This window comes from Talpa europaea, assembly GCF_964194135.1.
Source record: "Talpa europaea genome assembly, chromosome: 5".
Lineage (NCBI taxonomy): Eukaryota > Metazoa > Chordata > Mammalia > Eulipotyphla > Talpidae > Talpa > Talpa europaea.
The window spans coordinates 81997794-82015146 of NC_140071.1; the positions used below are offsets into that span (position 1 = coordinate 81997794).

At 35.8% G+C, this 17353-nt stretch overlaps 1 protein-coding gene across 2 annotated transcripts in view; it reads left to right on the forward strand.

The window, feature by feature from the left end:
- Positions 1-17353, forward strand: part of UNC5C (unc-5 netrin receptor C) — a gene marked incomplete at both ends in the record, with an annotated part of 418359 nt that overhangs the window by 265433 nt on the left and 135573 nt on the right. For both annotated transcript variants that reach the window (XM_084233858.1, XM_084233859.1), the window contains one exon: positions 10936-11079. In XM_084233858.1, the coding sequence (XP_084089984.1) occupies positions 10936-11079 (144 nt within the window). The remainder of the gene's footprint in view (positions 1-10935; positions 11080-17353) is intronic.

Sequence of the window (17353 nt, forward strand, 5' to 3'; positions counted from 1 at the left end):
TAAGCAAATTCCTCTATTTTATAACATTTTGACCATAATGTTATGATCATAGTCTAACATTTGAAAAATCTGAATTAAATTAAGTTTTTCTCTGGGCATCTAATGAGATGTCACCAAATTAACTTTTTTTCTAATAATTTGGATCTAAGCACTGAATCACGGTTAAAAAAAAAAAAAAAAGGGCCTCCCTGGTGGCGCAGTGGTTGAGCGCTGGGCTGCAAAGCTGCCCGCAGCCTCTGCAGCGCCAGTTCGATCCCTGGCCTCTGGTGAGGGTCCCACATGGCATGCAGACCTCTCTTGCCATGCCTGCTGCTACCCTCAGCAGTGTACTTCGACAGTCTGCCTGTTCTTCTCCCTGCTCTGACTCTGGTGAATTCTCTCACCCTCCGGCACTTCTGACTGTACCCAGTGCTTGTATAAATAAATAAATCTTAAAAAAAAAAAGAGGAAGCCAAAATATTTAGAATTTATAAGTATTTTATATATCCTTGGATCATTTGTGAAAAATTAGACTCACCAGCTCAAGATAGAATGATTCTAACATGATAGAATAATACAGCTATTTACACATAAGTCCCACTAGGGGCCATTGGTTGTGAAGCAGCTCTGTTCACTTTGGACCCAGACTCCTTCAATTTTGTGGCTCTACCATACTCTCAGATCTCAAATTCTTCTGTGCCCAGCCACCAGAAAGGGAAGAACAGCAAAGAGGAAACTGCCAGTTCCTTTAACAGTTTGACCCCCCCCCAAAAAAAAAAAGGTATATGTCTCTTGTGCTCACATTCTAGTAACTAGAATTGATTTTATGGCTACACCTGAAACAAAGGAAGCTAGAAAAAGTAGCCAAGTTGGGTTCTTTTTAATATGTAAAGCACTAGCAGTCCTTACCAAACTGTCTGTTAAAATACTTTTTCTTAAATACGTCTTTCCTTCCTGTAACAGACTATTTCGTTAATTGAAAGTTCAAGAAAATGAGAAATTTAAAGTTCCATCAAAAGTTACTCATGATAGGAGCCAAAATAAAAGACCATAAATCTGGTGTTCTTCCTTTTCTGATAAATGTTTTACTTTTTCTACAGTTAGCTTTCCCTAGTCAGTAAGGGCTTTCATATCATACACACACACAGAAAACCCTCAAATGTCATAACTATTAAGTATGTCAATGCCATTGTGATGTCTAAAAAATCAACTCCTTAGTTTTTAAAGTAGCTTCCTATTATAAAATTATACTATAGAAGGATGACTAATTCTCATATCCAATTATTTTCTCCTTCCTGAGCACAGGGGAATACATACCATAAGACCTGGCTTTCTTGTTGTTCAGAGCCATCAAGTGATAAATTCTAGTCCACAGGCTATATAAAACTTATTTACCATGGCCAAGTGTAGGGTGAATGGTTTTTCAGGCTTTTCTGCCCTCCCACTATTAGGATTGCCCTGCCTGATGGGGCACCTGTAGCTGTTACAAACTATCTTATTTACTTCTGTGGGTCATGGGAGGAATATTGAGAGACAGTCACCAAGAGAAGCAGAAGCAGGAGAGAGAAGGGGCGAAAGAAGCCAGAGAAGCCCAGAGTGAAGACTTTCTGGGGCCTTGGAGGCCTGCTGGCCTCCTGCCCACCCCCGACCCCTGCCTGTTGTGTACCTGTTTGCCACACTACATGTACAGCTCAATAAAAGCCTGAGAAAGCCATTCATAGCTCCAGGACTCCTCCTTTACCCCATCTGAGGGATCATAGATAACCTGCTTTGTGCCTATCCTGCCACTACACCAAGTCAGGGTATTTAAGAGCAAATGACTGGTCACTGTGCACCCTTTCTTTGACTGGAGACCCTGGTAGCCATGTTTGAAAGGAGGTAGATTCAGGGTTGATGCATCCTGGATCTCTAAGAAAGCTCCTGTAGGACAATTTCCTAGAGAATTTTATAAAGGAAAATAGACATGTGGTAAAGCCTCTGAAATTTGGGGCATTATTTAGTGCCCAGTATAGCATGAATGATTGTAGTTAACGAAATCATATTAGTTAGCTCATATTAAGGGTTTGCTCAGCTAAGTGTTTTACATGTTCCACCTCATTTACTTCTTAAAACAACTCATTGAGTTGTGAATTTTAACTCCATTTTCCTGTTGAAGAAAATGATATTTTTATTGAGGTAAAGGGATTTCCCCAAAATTACAATAGAAAGAAAGTCACTGGAAGAAGTAGAATTAGAATGAGATCCCAATCCAAAGACTATACTTTTTGTTTAAACTACAACTGACTTTTATCATTGCTTTATTCTAATGAACTTAACACAGGAAAATAAAATGTTAATTTTTCAGTATCTAGAAATAATATACATAATACATTTAAAAATATCTTATTTTTAGTTTCAGAACAACTCTAGAAATGTTATAGAGCTTTGGTAATTTTCCCAGCTAGAAAAAATAAAATATTTTCATTGGAAATAGATCAATAAAATCATTTTTTTCTTTATTTAGGGGACTTGGTTTATATAAAACATTGCATCTGATTTAGGAGACTAGGTTCATAAATCCTCAGATGTAAGTTGCGCTGCCACCACACTCATTCATATTATTTTACATTAACCAAAGATCCTCTCTACCCCTTTGTTCCTACTGAACACTCACTCCCTCCCTATCATTTTTTCTTATAAGTATATAATCCACATAAGCGGGCCTCCCTGGTGGCACAAGCGGTTGAGCTCTGCACTGTGAAGCTGTCCGCAACCTCTGCAGCGCAGGTTCGATTCCCAGCCGGCCAGGTAGAAACACACATGTCGTGGCAGACCTCTCCTGTCTCACCTGCTGCTCTCCTCATCAGTGTCTTCAGTCTGTCTGCCAGTTAATTCTCTCTCCCTCCCATGCTTCTGACCTGTACCCCAGTTCTTGTATAAATAAATACATCTTAAAAAAAATCCACATAAGAGTGAAATCATCCAGTATTTGTATTTCTATTTCTGATATTTTGTTCAGCATAATTACTTCCAGTTACACCCATGTTGTTGCAAATGACAAAAGCTCATCATTTTTATAGCTGAGTAATATTCCATTGTGTATGCATACCACCTCTTCTTAATCTACTACTCTGTAAATGGATGTGTATTTTCTTTCATTTAGCCAAAGAAATTCTGACAAAAAGGAACAAAGGTATCACATTCCCAGACTTCAAATATGACAGAGCAATAGTATCAAAACACTGTGGTATTGGAACAGAAGTACATAATTCATCAGATAGCACTGAGAGTCCAAAATTAAAACCACATTAGTATGAACAGTTAATTTAAGACAAAGGAGCCAAAAACACACATTAGAGAAAGGAATGTCTCTTGAACAAATAGTATTGGGTCAACTCTTTTTAGTTACCATAGTTAGGGTCTTGTCTATTTTGTATAGCTTCTCAAAGAACCACCTCTTGGTTTCAATGATTTTTTTTGCAGTCTTTTTGATCTATATTTTCACATTTTTTACTATTCCATCCTACTAACTTTGGGTTTTATTTTTTCTTCTTTTTCAGGTTGTGTTTGGTGTGATACTTGTTTTTGATATTTTTTTCTTCTTTTTACTGTCATCTTGTATTTGCAAATATTGTCCCCTTAAAAACACTTGCTATACCCATAAATTATAGTAATCGGTGTCATCATTTTTGGTCTGCTCAGTATATTTTTTTAATTATTGTTTCAATTATCTCATATATCCAGTTGCTGTCCACCATGTTTCATCTCTATGTAATCATATTTTTTTCTGTTTATTATATTTGATTTCTAATTTTGTAGCATTATAGTCAGAGAAAATACTATGTGTTATTTCAATCTTTCTGGTTTTATTGACAACTGACCATGTTCTTAAAGGTGTTCCATAAGCATGTGAAAAAATGTGAATGCAATAGTTTTGGGGTGAAGTGTTCTATACTTATTTGGTATAGCTCTTTATTTAGAGCCGGTGTTTCTCCATTTATACTTAGCCTCATTAATCGGTTGTTGTAAATGGGATATTAAGACTCTTTAGTATTATTGTATTATCAATATCTTAAATTGTGTTATTGATTATCTTATGTGTCTTGCCGCACCATCATTTAGTACATTTTAATAAATTTCATTTTGCCTTGCTGTAGTAGATCCTTAGTCATAATATGTGTCCTCCTTTATCTTTTTATCTTTCTTAACTGAAAGTCAATTTTATCTGATGTATCTGATTTTTTGGGGGATGGTTGCTATTTGCTTGGATAGCTGTCTTACAACCTTTAATTCCAAATCTGTGCTTGCTCTGTTGTAAGATAAGTTTCTTGTAAGCAGCAAAAGGATGGACTCCATTCAGCCACTCTGCATTCTTTGACTGAGTTTATGTTATTTACATTTGGTGATTGTTGAGATATCATCATTGCCATTTTATTATGTCTTTGCTTTTTTTTTTTTCCCATGTCTTTTTTTTTTTTTTCATGGCTTCTTATTATGTTTTGTTTAGCTTCCATTTTCTGTGTTACTTCAATTATTTTTTGTTTGAGGGTTCTATTGCAATTAGTATTTGATAGACTACTTGTGTGACTGGTAGGTCTGGTCCTTGCCTGGATCTTACAGGCTACAATATTACCTTTCTCCTCACCATCCTCATCCCCCTCCACATTAAATAATTTAGGTGTCTATTGCCTCAATATTCATTGTTCTGTTGTTTTATAATAATCCCTTTAGTATTTGTTTTATAGGCAGCTTGGTGTTGATAAACTTACAGCTTTCGATTTTCAGCGAAGCTCCTTACTCTTCCTTCTATCTTGATTGTTAATCTTACTGGATAGAGTATTCTGGGATAATAGCTGTTTCCTTTAAGTAATTTGAGTATCTCCCACCCCTTCATGCTTGTAACGTTTCTGTTGAAAATCTGCTGATGGTTTTTAAGTGTTCCCTTACAGGTTACTTTTTTTTTTTTTTTTTGGTATTTATTGGTGTTCTCGCCTTATCATTGGTTTTGAACAGCTTTCTTATATGTATTTTGCTGCATATCTATCAGGTATTACTTTGTTTTGGGACTTTTTGAGCCTCTAGGATCCAACTTCTTGTCCATTTCCCAGAGTAAGATGATTTTCAGTGATTATTTATTTACATGGATTTTCTGTTTTCTCTTTTTCTTCTCCCTCTGAAATCCCCATAATACAATTATTTCTCTTTAAATTATCCCAGAGACCTCTTACACTGTTTTCAGTCCTTCTTTTTTCCAACTGTATTCTTTTCTTATGTTCGTCAGTATTGTTTTCAATTTCATGATTTCTCTCCATGTTTTATTTTGTCTCCTTTTAAAGACATTAATTGTATTTCTAAAATCAGCTGTAGTATTTCTTAACTCCATTATTTCTGAATGTAGCCATCTCATATTTTCATTGTCTTTATTCTTTTTTTAATTCTCCATTGTGTTTTTTTATAAAGTTCGATCAATATTGCCAGATTTTTGCTCTGAATTCCCTTTCTATCATAATCATGCTCCCCAACTCCACTGAGATGGAGGTCCTTTCAGGATACTTTTGTTCTGGCATTTGCACTGTGTTTTTTCCTCCTTTTTGATTTTATGTTGGTTTTAATGAGAATAAGTTTCAACTGTTGTTTTTATACTCTTTGGAATAGTCAGGGCACTAAGTACTGGGGAGAGTTAATAGGTATAAAAGAAGACTGGGGAAGTAGGCATCAAAAGATCACACCCAGTAGGTTCCGAAATTTGAAAATTATTATTTTAAAGCATCTTTGTGGGCAGTGGCAAGTGTTTTAGATATCTGAGTCTGAACTTCACTAGTACTCTCTTCTATAAGGAAGTCCAGGTATTGTGTCCTTATTCAGACCACAGCTGTTCTGTGTGGTGAGCCTCAGGCTCAAGCTAGTAACTCTTGTCCTGTGCTATCATATCTGTTCCCTCGCCTCTGTAACTCTTCTGCATTATACCCTTTGTAGTAGGTGCCTGCTCTTGTACCCCCTTATTTAGTGCAGTGTCATTTTTTAGGGGCACTGCCCCATTATTCCTTCAAACAAAGTTCACATAGAGATTTTTCTTAACCCTTTCAGGGGGACTGATGCACCTATAGTGTACACTGATGATCAACGGTCTCTCATGGGTTTTTGGTCTTATTTTGCATCAGTTTTGTGGTGTATGTCTGGAGGAAACACCTTGAAAAAAAAAAATTCTCGAAGCCAGTAAACTGTGTATATGGTGTCTTCTTTTCCTATTAAAGTTTAAAGACTGTCAAATGATTTCATGTAAAGTAACAAAATATCCTGATTGTTCTGCCTTTCAATTTGTTTTATGTTTTATTTCAGTGAGAGTTAATAATTTTCCAAAGTAATTATCAGTTTCTTTGGTATGACATATTTTTAGATATTGGTAATTTGAGTGATTTAATTTATAGTAAGATATCTAGAGCTGATATGTTTCATATTTCAGATCATATTAGTGAAAACTAATAGGGTTAAGCTCTGGGAGAAAACATGAAAAGGAGACTACATTAATTCAATAAAACATTGTAATATATTCCAGAAAATTCCTACCTGCAGTTTTGTATGTTTCCCACTAACCCAAGCCCTAACCATAAATGTACTATAATGAGATTTGGGATCACGGTCTCTGCAACTCTCTTCCCAAAAAGGAGAGAGCTGAAGCAAATAGATTTTCCAGGTCTGCGCAACATGAGGTCTCAAAGATTCCCTTTGCCATATGAAAGATAGAGTAATTCAGAGGAATGAGAACTATAGATCAAACATACATAATAGCTATGTCTAACATTAGTGAAACATACATGGTTACAAGGAGGTACAGATTTGAGGAGCACACTAAAAAACAACCTTCCAAGATAAGGTTTGGCTTTTGATTACCACCCAATAAATAAGATACCTTTTATATGACAAATGAATAACTTAATCCTGGATGTGATGTTAGATTGACCTTTATATTTTTAGAACTTAATTTTTGACATGAGTAATATCTGTTGTCAGAAGTACAGAATACATTTCTTTTAGAATATGGATAGAGTTTTAGGTAATTATACAATAGCATTTTGCATTTATGATCATTTTAATTCCATAATAAATCAATTTTTTAATAAAACAACATTTGTGTGCCTGGCCATTATTATAAAATTAAAATTATGGCTAGCTAATAAATGTCATTTGCCAGATTTTATTGCCGTATTTATGGGTAAACTCACAAAGATCCAATTAGAGGGCTGTAGTTTTATCTGAATTTCTAAAATTATTTGAAACTCCCTGTTAATAGGTGCATATTCATACTTATTATAAGACTTCTTGGTATAACATGTTAATTACCTTGCTGCACTTTGGCTCCCAAGACACAATGAATCATACTATTATAAAAGCAAAGCATTGCAAACATCAAACAGCATCTATCTTTGAGATGCCTCTATTAGAGATGCCTCTAATAGTGATGGGAAATCTTTGATGTTATCAGAAATTATGGAAAATGCACATTCAATCATATTTGAGTAAATCTTATAGACCATAGCTTTTCCCTCATCCTTAAATAACCTGGCAACAATTTCAAGTTCCCAAGTGCTCTTCAAAGCAGGCCCACCTTGGATGTTATGCTAATGGCATTTCCAATTTCAAAGCAGCTTGCTTTTCCCATCTCCAGGCTTCAAACCAATTTGAAATTTTACTTTCAAAGTGAAAAGATATTACCTACTTTTACCCTAACAACTAGTCAACATTTTAATGAATAAAATGTCATAGGTAATGAACTTTCCTATGGTAATGAAGAGATAGTATGTAACAGATTAGTTCAGTATGAATAATGTAGTTTATTCCTGAGAATTCTAAGTGATAAATGTCTGGATATCTCAAGTCTCTGTCTTCCTTCTTCTAAAGGGGAGTGTCTGTGAAACTGAAGACAAAATGAGTATGTGCAAGACTCAAGTGCCCACAGGGGTTCATGACCTTGACATTATGTATAATTCCTACAAAAGCAGGATGGGTCTGTGGTGTCTTAAAAGACTTCAGAGTTGTGGGAGTAGAAATATGCATGAGCCTAGTTTGACTAAAAGATGCAGTATCCTTAGTGAAGATCTCCTAGTGTTAAATTAGCTTGCCAATAATTGCTTCAAGTAAAAGGGGGAGTGAAACTTGAAATTATCATCTTGGGACACAAAATATGTATTCGTATATAGTTTTAATATCCTGAGCCCATTTGTGGCTACTCTGCACTTTAAAAATTGCTATTATAATTATAAGGGAATACACATTACAAGTTTGTCAACACTTTGGTGACTGTAAATTTATTGCAACTACTTTTAAAGGAAGAATTTTGTTTCCAGTATCTGAATTTCTGCATGAAAAGAGAGGTATAATCAAGTAAAACAGTCAAAAGCATTAAATAGCAGAAAGTGAATAAAAAGAAAAGTGGATGAGGGGAGGGACAGTACTCTATCTTTGTATGGATTTTAGACATTAGAAAAATGAAAATAGTTAAAATCAGATAGGAAAATGATAACTCTAAGTAGGAATCAGTAAAGAAGGAAAGTAACACTGTGTGTTTATAAGTTAGGATGTTTGCTGTCGAGAATGTTTTCTTAACTGTACTAAAATTTCTTATTCAAGAAGTATGGAGTAGGGCCCAATCATTCCAATTTCCACCAAGGTCATGATCATGGAGGTGTGCTAGAGACCACACTTTGAGAACCACTGCTCTACAAGACCCTGTAAACTGCTCACTTTCTTGTTTCTAGCTTCAGCTCATGCTGTTCTTCACCGTGTCCTGGGTTCAGTGCTTTTTTGGGTTCTCAATGCCTTCATTTTCTTTTCAGCTTCTTCCCATATGTCCTGACCCTCTACCTATATTTATTCAAGCTAACTCATATTGGATTATTCATGCTAATTGGGTTACCTTGTTATTGAGTCTCATTGCCCCTATACATCCCCTTTGCAGCACTGAGCACAGTTGTAATTAAATAATGCATTGTATAGTGTGTAGTTCATATATGCTCTCCTCACATTAATATAAGTTTATAGTGGGCAATGACTGACTTACTAGAGTTTCAGAAGTATCTAGTGTAATATCTTTTACATAATTGATATAAAATAAATATTTGCCCAGTACAAAGAAAATATTTAATCTTCCTTACTCTATTCACACATGACCCAGAACACCAGATCCAGAACAAATTTTTCTAGTTCTAAGGGTGTCTAGTTAGTTTTTTCAATGTAAATTCCTTTCTGTAAGTGTATACATTCAATCTTCAGTGTAGTACATAGTTGGTTTACTATCTTATTCGGATGATCTTCTTCCTCTGAACAAAAAGGCGCAATGCAGACTAGATCTTGAAATAAGCTTTCATACTTCAAGATAAATACATCTAAAATAATAACCCCAAAATCTTAGTTCAATATTTTTTTTATTTAAGGTAACTTAAAAATTCCAATTATTGGATTGATATTTTTAAGCTGGAGTTCATTTTATCTTTAATAGAATTCTGGTTACATTGAATTGTAGAGGAAACATTTTGTTTTCACGTTATTATGCATGAAACCAAAGTCACATATTCTTTGGGATGATTAACATGTTTCTTAACTAAGGCCAATAATTCCTTGAAAAAAAAATTATTATAACTGAAACATAGCTAAGTTAAAGTATCAGAATTGTACATTGATTTATTCATTGTAACCTAAGTTCAAATAACCAAAAATAAAATAGTTTTGGGCTTTTCAGATTATAGCCTTATATATAAACTATGTGCATTATATAATTTACATATATGTATACATATGTATATATAGTTTATATATACTGTGTGTATAGTATACATGTGCATAATATGCTTATGATTACTGTCTTAGGTCATTATCTCTTATTTTAGGTTAAGAGTTAAGAAGATTCCGTTATTATAAATCTATGTACAGCATATTGTGAACTCTGTATAGGTGTGAACAGCACTGACTGATATAATAAAACATCTATTATTAATATATATTTATAACAGATATATATGTATGATTGTTGCTTTACGTCTGCCTCATTTCATGTGAAGAATTAGGAAAATTTAGTCATTATAAAGCTATGTACAGCACACAGCTGTATAATTGTATAATCACAAACTTGTATAATTGAGGTGGAATTCTTAGAAGATGTGAAAATAAAGTTCACACTTGAGTATGCAGTAGGAGATAATTTGGTGAAGGGTGAATACTAGTCAGACTTTATGGGGAAAGGCTTTATTGTGAAGTGATAAATATTATCCATTTTAATCTTCTGATAAATCCAGGATATTTGAGAGCTTGTTCTGAGGTTCTAGCTGGGAGTCCAGCTTATACCCTTGATAGAAGAACTGTCCAGTCCATATTCGGGGAACGCCATCCTCTTAGATCCAGCATTCAACTTCAGGAGGGACGCACATGGTGTGGTGAGGGAGGAGGGGGACACCAGCCTACCCAGCCAGGTGAGCTGAGTCAACCCTAGCGACCAATGGGGTGACAGATGTCACAGCCAAATGGCCCTCACATGCTTCAACAGATTTGAAATAGCAAATAAGTGAATGTAAAAGGTGTGAATCAAGCCAAAGGTAAATCAGAAACATGAAAGATATTTGTTATGCTGATGCTGAACAATAGCATTAAGAATTGTCACTGTGTCGGCCCACTGTGATGGCCTGAGTTCGATCCCCAACCAGGGAGCAACCCACATGGCACAGCAGACCTCTCCTCTCTCACCTGCTGTTCCCTTCAGCATTGTATTTCAGTGAATCCACTTGTTCTGCTCCCCGCTCTGTCTCTGGTAAGTCCTCTCACTCCCCACACCTCTGGCCTACACCTCAGTTCTTCTATGCAAAAATAAATAAAATCTTAAAAACAAACAAGCAAGCAGAAAGAATAGTGACTGTGTGGGAAGCATGGCATGGCACTTTATGTGTCATTTCTATGTCTTCTAACCTACACCCTCCCTTCTCTTGGTAGGTCTCATTGTCCGGGAAGTAAGCATTGAGATTTCACGCCAGCAAGTGGAAGAACTTTTTGGACCTGAAGATTATTGGTGCCAGTGTGTGGCCTGGAGCTCCGCAGGCACCACAAAGAGTCGGAAGGCCTACGTGCGCATCGCATGTGAGTCACCACAGTACATCTGGATGTGGGAAGTTAAAGCGATATAGGGATTTCTGAACTGCTAGTGTTACAGTTCAAAGAAACTAGTCATACCTGCTTCAGGATTTCTCCGTTGGAGATACCCTTTGCCCTTAAGTCACTCACCAGAACATCAATGTATTTATTTTAAGGGACTGTGCAGTTTTCCTTTAAGGTGTGAAAGATTTAGTGCTATTTTCAAAAGTTTCTGAATTGGAAAAAAAAATGGTAGTAACTAGGCTATAGGAAAACCAGCTATATTCCTTTAATGAGTTTATTCTACCAATTTGTTAAGACAATGGTGACTAATTTTGCTACTAGAAATCAAAATTGGAACCACTGTAGTGCATCAAAAATGCACCAACATTTTCTAAGTTGTGTTAATTTCTAGAGTGTTCATATTCAGAGAGAAGCTGAATGGTGACTCACAAAAAAAAAAAAAAGTTGCCATAATCAATATGGTAAATACTTTTCTGGATAAAGCTAACGAGAATTCTTCATTACAAAACTTCTTCGATTCATTAATATATTGATGCATATGCCAGTTAACCCACAGGCAGTAAGATGCAGCCTGAAGCTGTTCCTGTATACCCCTTTTCACACTACTTGCATCTTGGAGAGTTGACTGCTGTTATAATCTATCTTAAGTCTCCATTCTGAGAATTTTTCTCAGATGTGAGACCACTGAAATCCATGTAATCCATTTCTTATCTGAATCCTTTGCATATCCACATTTCACTAATTCACATTTTGTGGCAAATGTCAATACCACTTGCCTTCAATATATCACTAAGTCCCAAAAGCCCTGACTCTGATGCCTATTATAATTCTATACTTACCTCTTTCTTCCCTTCTCCTAGAATAGATCCCACTCATAGCAAGTACTTTTTAGTTTATGTCTATGGCTCAAGTCTTGTCCTTATTCTAACCCTTCCTCTTTGTTACCACAAATGCAGTCTTCCTAAAATTAATAGATTACCCCAGTTCACTTCTACTTACAACTCTAGTCAAATGCATATAATCACAATATAAATATATTGAGGGTGGCAGAATCCACATCCTAACAACATAAGCATATAATTTATTTGGCAGCAAAAGGGAGAAGGTAACAAACCTCTTGGCAATGTTCAGCACACTGGCATGCAGAGTGGGCTGCACCAGTCTGGAGATTTCCTGGAATCCATCCATCTGCAGACAGGAGACTCGCCGCTTCTCAGCGTGAGAGTCCCCGAGAGCACTCTAATACCTTGGAGAAGCCTTCAGGATTATGGGCATGGGCTCCTTAAGCATCACATATTGCCTCAACTTTGGTGCCTGTATTTATACCACTTTTCAGAGGCAGATTATCAGAAATACTTATTAAATCTTAATTTAAATAAAGCCTCTCTATCCAGCTAGTTTTTAATCTGTCTTTGCCTTTGCATGTCTGTCTTATCAGCATCTTCATAAATAAATGCTTGCTTTTGAATTGATAAATAATTGCTCTATTTCAATTGCTCCATGTGTGATAGGTGGGGACTTTGGAATGTTTTCAACAGTGGAATTCATTATCTGACTTCCTTTTTAGCAGAATCACCTAGATGCTGTGTTGATAATAGAAGGTCAGGGGGAAGGGAAGGGACAGGAGGACTAGTTTGGAGTCTGCTGCTGTAACAACCATTTAGGTTAGCATAGACTGAAAGCAGTGGAAGTGGAGAGAACTGGATTCCAGATACATTTAAAGGCAGATGAATTGCTATTGTTGAGAGAATGGATGTGGGATGTGATAGAGGAGAGAATAGATTCAAAAGGCCTGAACCCTTTGGAAGACTGTGTTCAAAATCCCTTATGAAATTGTTCTGCATCATGAGTTGAGGGATCCTCATTCTTTTCAGAGCAGTCTGTCCATATTCTTAATAGGCTGTTAAGAATTTAAATTATATTTTAATTATATTCACCTATTGTAGTAATGGTTTAAATAATATTCACCTATTGTAGTATCTGTGTTTCACACCAGCGAGCACTTGAGATCAAGAATTGTAGAGGTGTGAAACTGTACTTTTAAACACAGTGCTATAAGCCAATGTTAGCTCAATAAACGTAATTTTTTAAAAACCAAAATCTTGCACTAAACAGTTAAAAACCTTCTGTTTTACTTAACTTTGAATCTTTAGTGCTTAGTACAATGCCTAGAATATCATAGATGTTTAATTAATTTATGTCAAATTAAAGTCATTATAAAGAATTCCTGGGGACGTTTATTATAGTGTTCTACATTAATCTTTTCTTTCCAAGCATGTCTGAAGAGATTTTTCTTTTTACAAAAAAAGTTATTAAAAAAATAGAGATTTTCTTTTCCTAAGTGAATACTCCATGAAATCAACACTGACATATATAGACCTGCACTAAAAGAGTAATTTAAGAGCAGTGTCTACAGAAGTATAAAGGTGGTAGCATTGGGCAAAGGCAGAAACTGAGTCACAGTACAGATATGACAAAGGGTGATTCAATAGGGAGCCAAAGACCCATACTGCCTTTCAGAGCATTCTGATCTGGTGGATGTGGACTGCTCCTTTATGCTGGTGACCTGGGTGACCTGGGTTGGTGACATGGTGACCTGGGTCAAGTCAGTTCTCCTTTAATAGGGCAATTTCAGGAGATTGAAACTGAGTCTTCCCCACCACCACTCCCAACAGATGGGATCAGTCCACAAAGGGGATCTCGTACATACCTCAGTATCCACCATGATATTCTACCACAAATCTTGAAGAATTTGTTTGATTATTTATCACGGACAACAAATTCTTCCCATCAATTTAAAACAAAACAGCAGTTGTTTTGGTCATATATTTAAATGAATTCAAAATTAGTGTCAAATTATAATCAAAAAAGATATAATGATAGAAAACTATAACTATTTTTCATTGTGCTGTTTTTATTATTATGAATTATAATAAAAATTTCAATTTCTAGTCTACATGCCATGCTAAATCGGCTTGCCTAAAAGCTAAATTTGAAGTCGTATAGCTCCATATAATGACTCTCGTTAATAAGCTTTTAATTTTTATTGATTTTTAGAGGGGATTATTGTGTGAGTTCCGTGTGTGTATAATATTCTCTCCTTACATCCTTATTCTTTACATAAAAATTAAATACATGTAAGCACCCCATTTTTCTTTGTTATCTATTCTTCACAGTTTTTAAATGTAGTTTGACATTTGCAAAGAATGAGAAAACAAGCTCATCTTCTGGTAGGATTAAGTTGCCTATAGACCTTTTTATCTTTGTGTAATAAGACTGAGGAGCAGTTTGCTTGCATTTCCATAATTAACTGAACTCAGACATGTGCAACCAAGGAAGCCATTCAATGTGTAAAGATTTACTCATATAGATTCACATCATGATGAAGAAGGTAAAAATTCTCTTTGTCAGGGCCATTCCATTATAATCTAGTCCTTCATAGTGTTCCAGGATGCTTGTAAATTTTCTAGTTTGCCCTAGTTTGTGATGCTTTGCCCAGTAATATTATTTAAAGAAGTAACATTGGTTTACAACATTGTATATGATTTATTTAGAACTCTAGGGTCACACCCTCCAAGTGTATGTTGCCACATGCCCAGTAATATTTGACAGGTGGTCAGCACATAAGCTGCAATTCAGTTTTAAATCTGTCTCAGGTGAAGATAATCATGATGCTAAGGTTAAAATGTGCAATCACCTCTCACCTAATTAGATTTATATTCATTAACTGCACTAGGGAATGTCCCTTAGCTCTTTCATGAAAAAGCTTTATTTTTAGATTGCAAAGCAGAAATGAATATTGACTTTATTTACTTATACTATTTTATAAATTGAAATTATATGAAATAGAAGTTTGTGAGGCAATCAGGGCAAAGGGAGAAAGGAAAAATGAAAATTTGGACTGAGCCAGGCATGAGCTGAGAATGTAATATGTGTGCTCTAAAATACTGCACTTATTTCTGGAGGGCTATCCAGATGTCCTTGAAGGTTTTTGTTGCTTCCCTTGCAGAGAGAAATTTCTTTGAGGGAAATCAGGTGGATACAGTAACTGTCTCAAGTAGAGCCTTATGGTACTGCAGCTATTATAGTTTTGGGAGAGGAATTGTTTCCTCCTTTGTTCCTTTTCATAAGTCAACAGAAAATTTCATTTTAAGGTAGGAAAATGAAACTCAGGCAAAATGTTATCAAGCACTGTCTCCCTTCAGGAGTCATCTTGAATTCCTCAGGGCTACTGTTGTGTTGTGATTATTGATGATGCTGTGGTTGTTGCTGTTGGGGTACTCGGCCATCTACTGTGAAATAGTACATAGTGCAGTGGTTAAAGCACAGACTTTGGGGCCAGGTTGGCTTTTGTTCAATTTCTAGCGCCATGACTGACTAGCATCACTTAACCTGAGCCTTAGTTTTATCAGCCATGAAATAAAAATGAAAGGGTTCAGTTAAGCTTAAACTAGAAAATCTTGTAGACCATCCAACAGAGTGCCAAACACAAAGCAAATGATCAATGAATCATAATAGATGTTCATAACACAAATATAACTATATAAACAGCGTTATTTGTACACTTTGACTTCTACCTGTACTATGTCAATTTTATAAATTAAATAATCTCTCTCCAATTCATGTCCCAGATATGGATTGTCAATCCTAAAAGTTGAAATGATCTGCCAGTTCACATAATTTATGCTGTGATTTTTTTTTCCTTATGATTGAGGGTGGAGGAGTATTCGATATGATCAGCCTTCTCTTGCACTTCATGAGTTATAACATATATGATTGCACAGAGAATTCATCTTCCTGGGAATGGCAAGATAGTTCCCAAGATAGTTCCCACTCTTTATCATGTGTGCAATCATAACGAACACCACCACAAAAGCAAGTGGCAACAGAGTGGGATAAGATAATTCCTGGAAAGAATTAAGAAAGATCAAGTGACCCTTCCTGCCACTGGTCTCCTATCCTTTACCCCAGGATCAGAACTTCCTTATGTGAGTTTGGACCAAGTCTAGTTAATATATATTAGTCTCTTATGTCTAACATGCTTTCCACAACAGCAGTGGCCAAAGAAATAGCATTCCTGTCACATCTGTCATTTAAACTTTTCTTGTACCCAGCCTTAAAATAACAAAAAGAAATAGAAAACATCAATATTAGTAGTGTATCTTGTGTGTAGTCCAGTATATCTAAATTGACATTTCTACAAAAGAGCCAATATAAACAAATATTAATCAAATGCTTTCATACTTTTCTTCATACTTATCTTGGAGATCTTGTGTTATGATCACTGTGCTTCTCAATTCAGACTAAACGTATGATCTGCTTATTTCATAGCCACATGTGGTCAGTTTTGGACACATGGGCTCTAGAATAATGATAGCAACAGAGGTAACTATTCCAATCATATCATTTATTTTTTTCACCTTATATAGTTACCTCTTCAATTTTTTGTGTTGTGAGAACACTTAGTATCTACTCTTTTAGCAAATTTCAGTATATAACAGTGTTGTTAACTAGAGTAATCATGCTGTACCAATACTTACTCGTCTTATAACTTGAAGTTTGTACCCATTGATCAACAAATTACTTACAAGGAAAACCTCAATTCTTGCAACAAATCTTTATGTGGGTATTATCAACCTCATTTTGCAGATGAATATGGAAAGGGAAATAAAAAGTTCTGCCTGAGTACACATGGTTGGTAAATGTAGAAGCAGGTCAATCCAGCAATCGAGTCCATGCTAGCCAACACTCTGGATACAAGTGTGAGGAGGTGACAGTGATTCTTATGTAAGGTGGCAGTTCACAGAAATATCTTGTTTTCTATATGCATGTTATAGGCTCACTATTTTTTTAAAGATTTATTTATTTATTTGCTTGTTTATTTATTTATTTATTTATTTATTTATTTATTTATTTATACAAGCACCGGGTACAGTCAGAAGATCAAGAGGGTGGGAGAATTCACCAGAGCCAGAGCCGGGGGGAGCAGCGAGCACTGCAGGAGAGGACCCTCGCTGGTGGCCGGGGATTGAACCTGCGCTGCAGAGGCTGTGGACAGCTTCACAGCCCAGTGCTCAACCGCTGTGCTACCAGGGGAGGCCCTAGGCTCACTATTACTTATAATAAAGATGTGTTGGTTTCCTATTGCTTGGTCAGGTGCAACCACAGTTTCCTTGTTTCCAGAATGCAATACACTTATTCCGGACACAGGCCATTTGCAATAACTGTTCCTTTCCACCTAGAACATTCTTCTCCA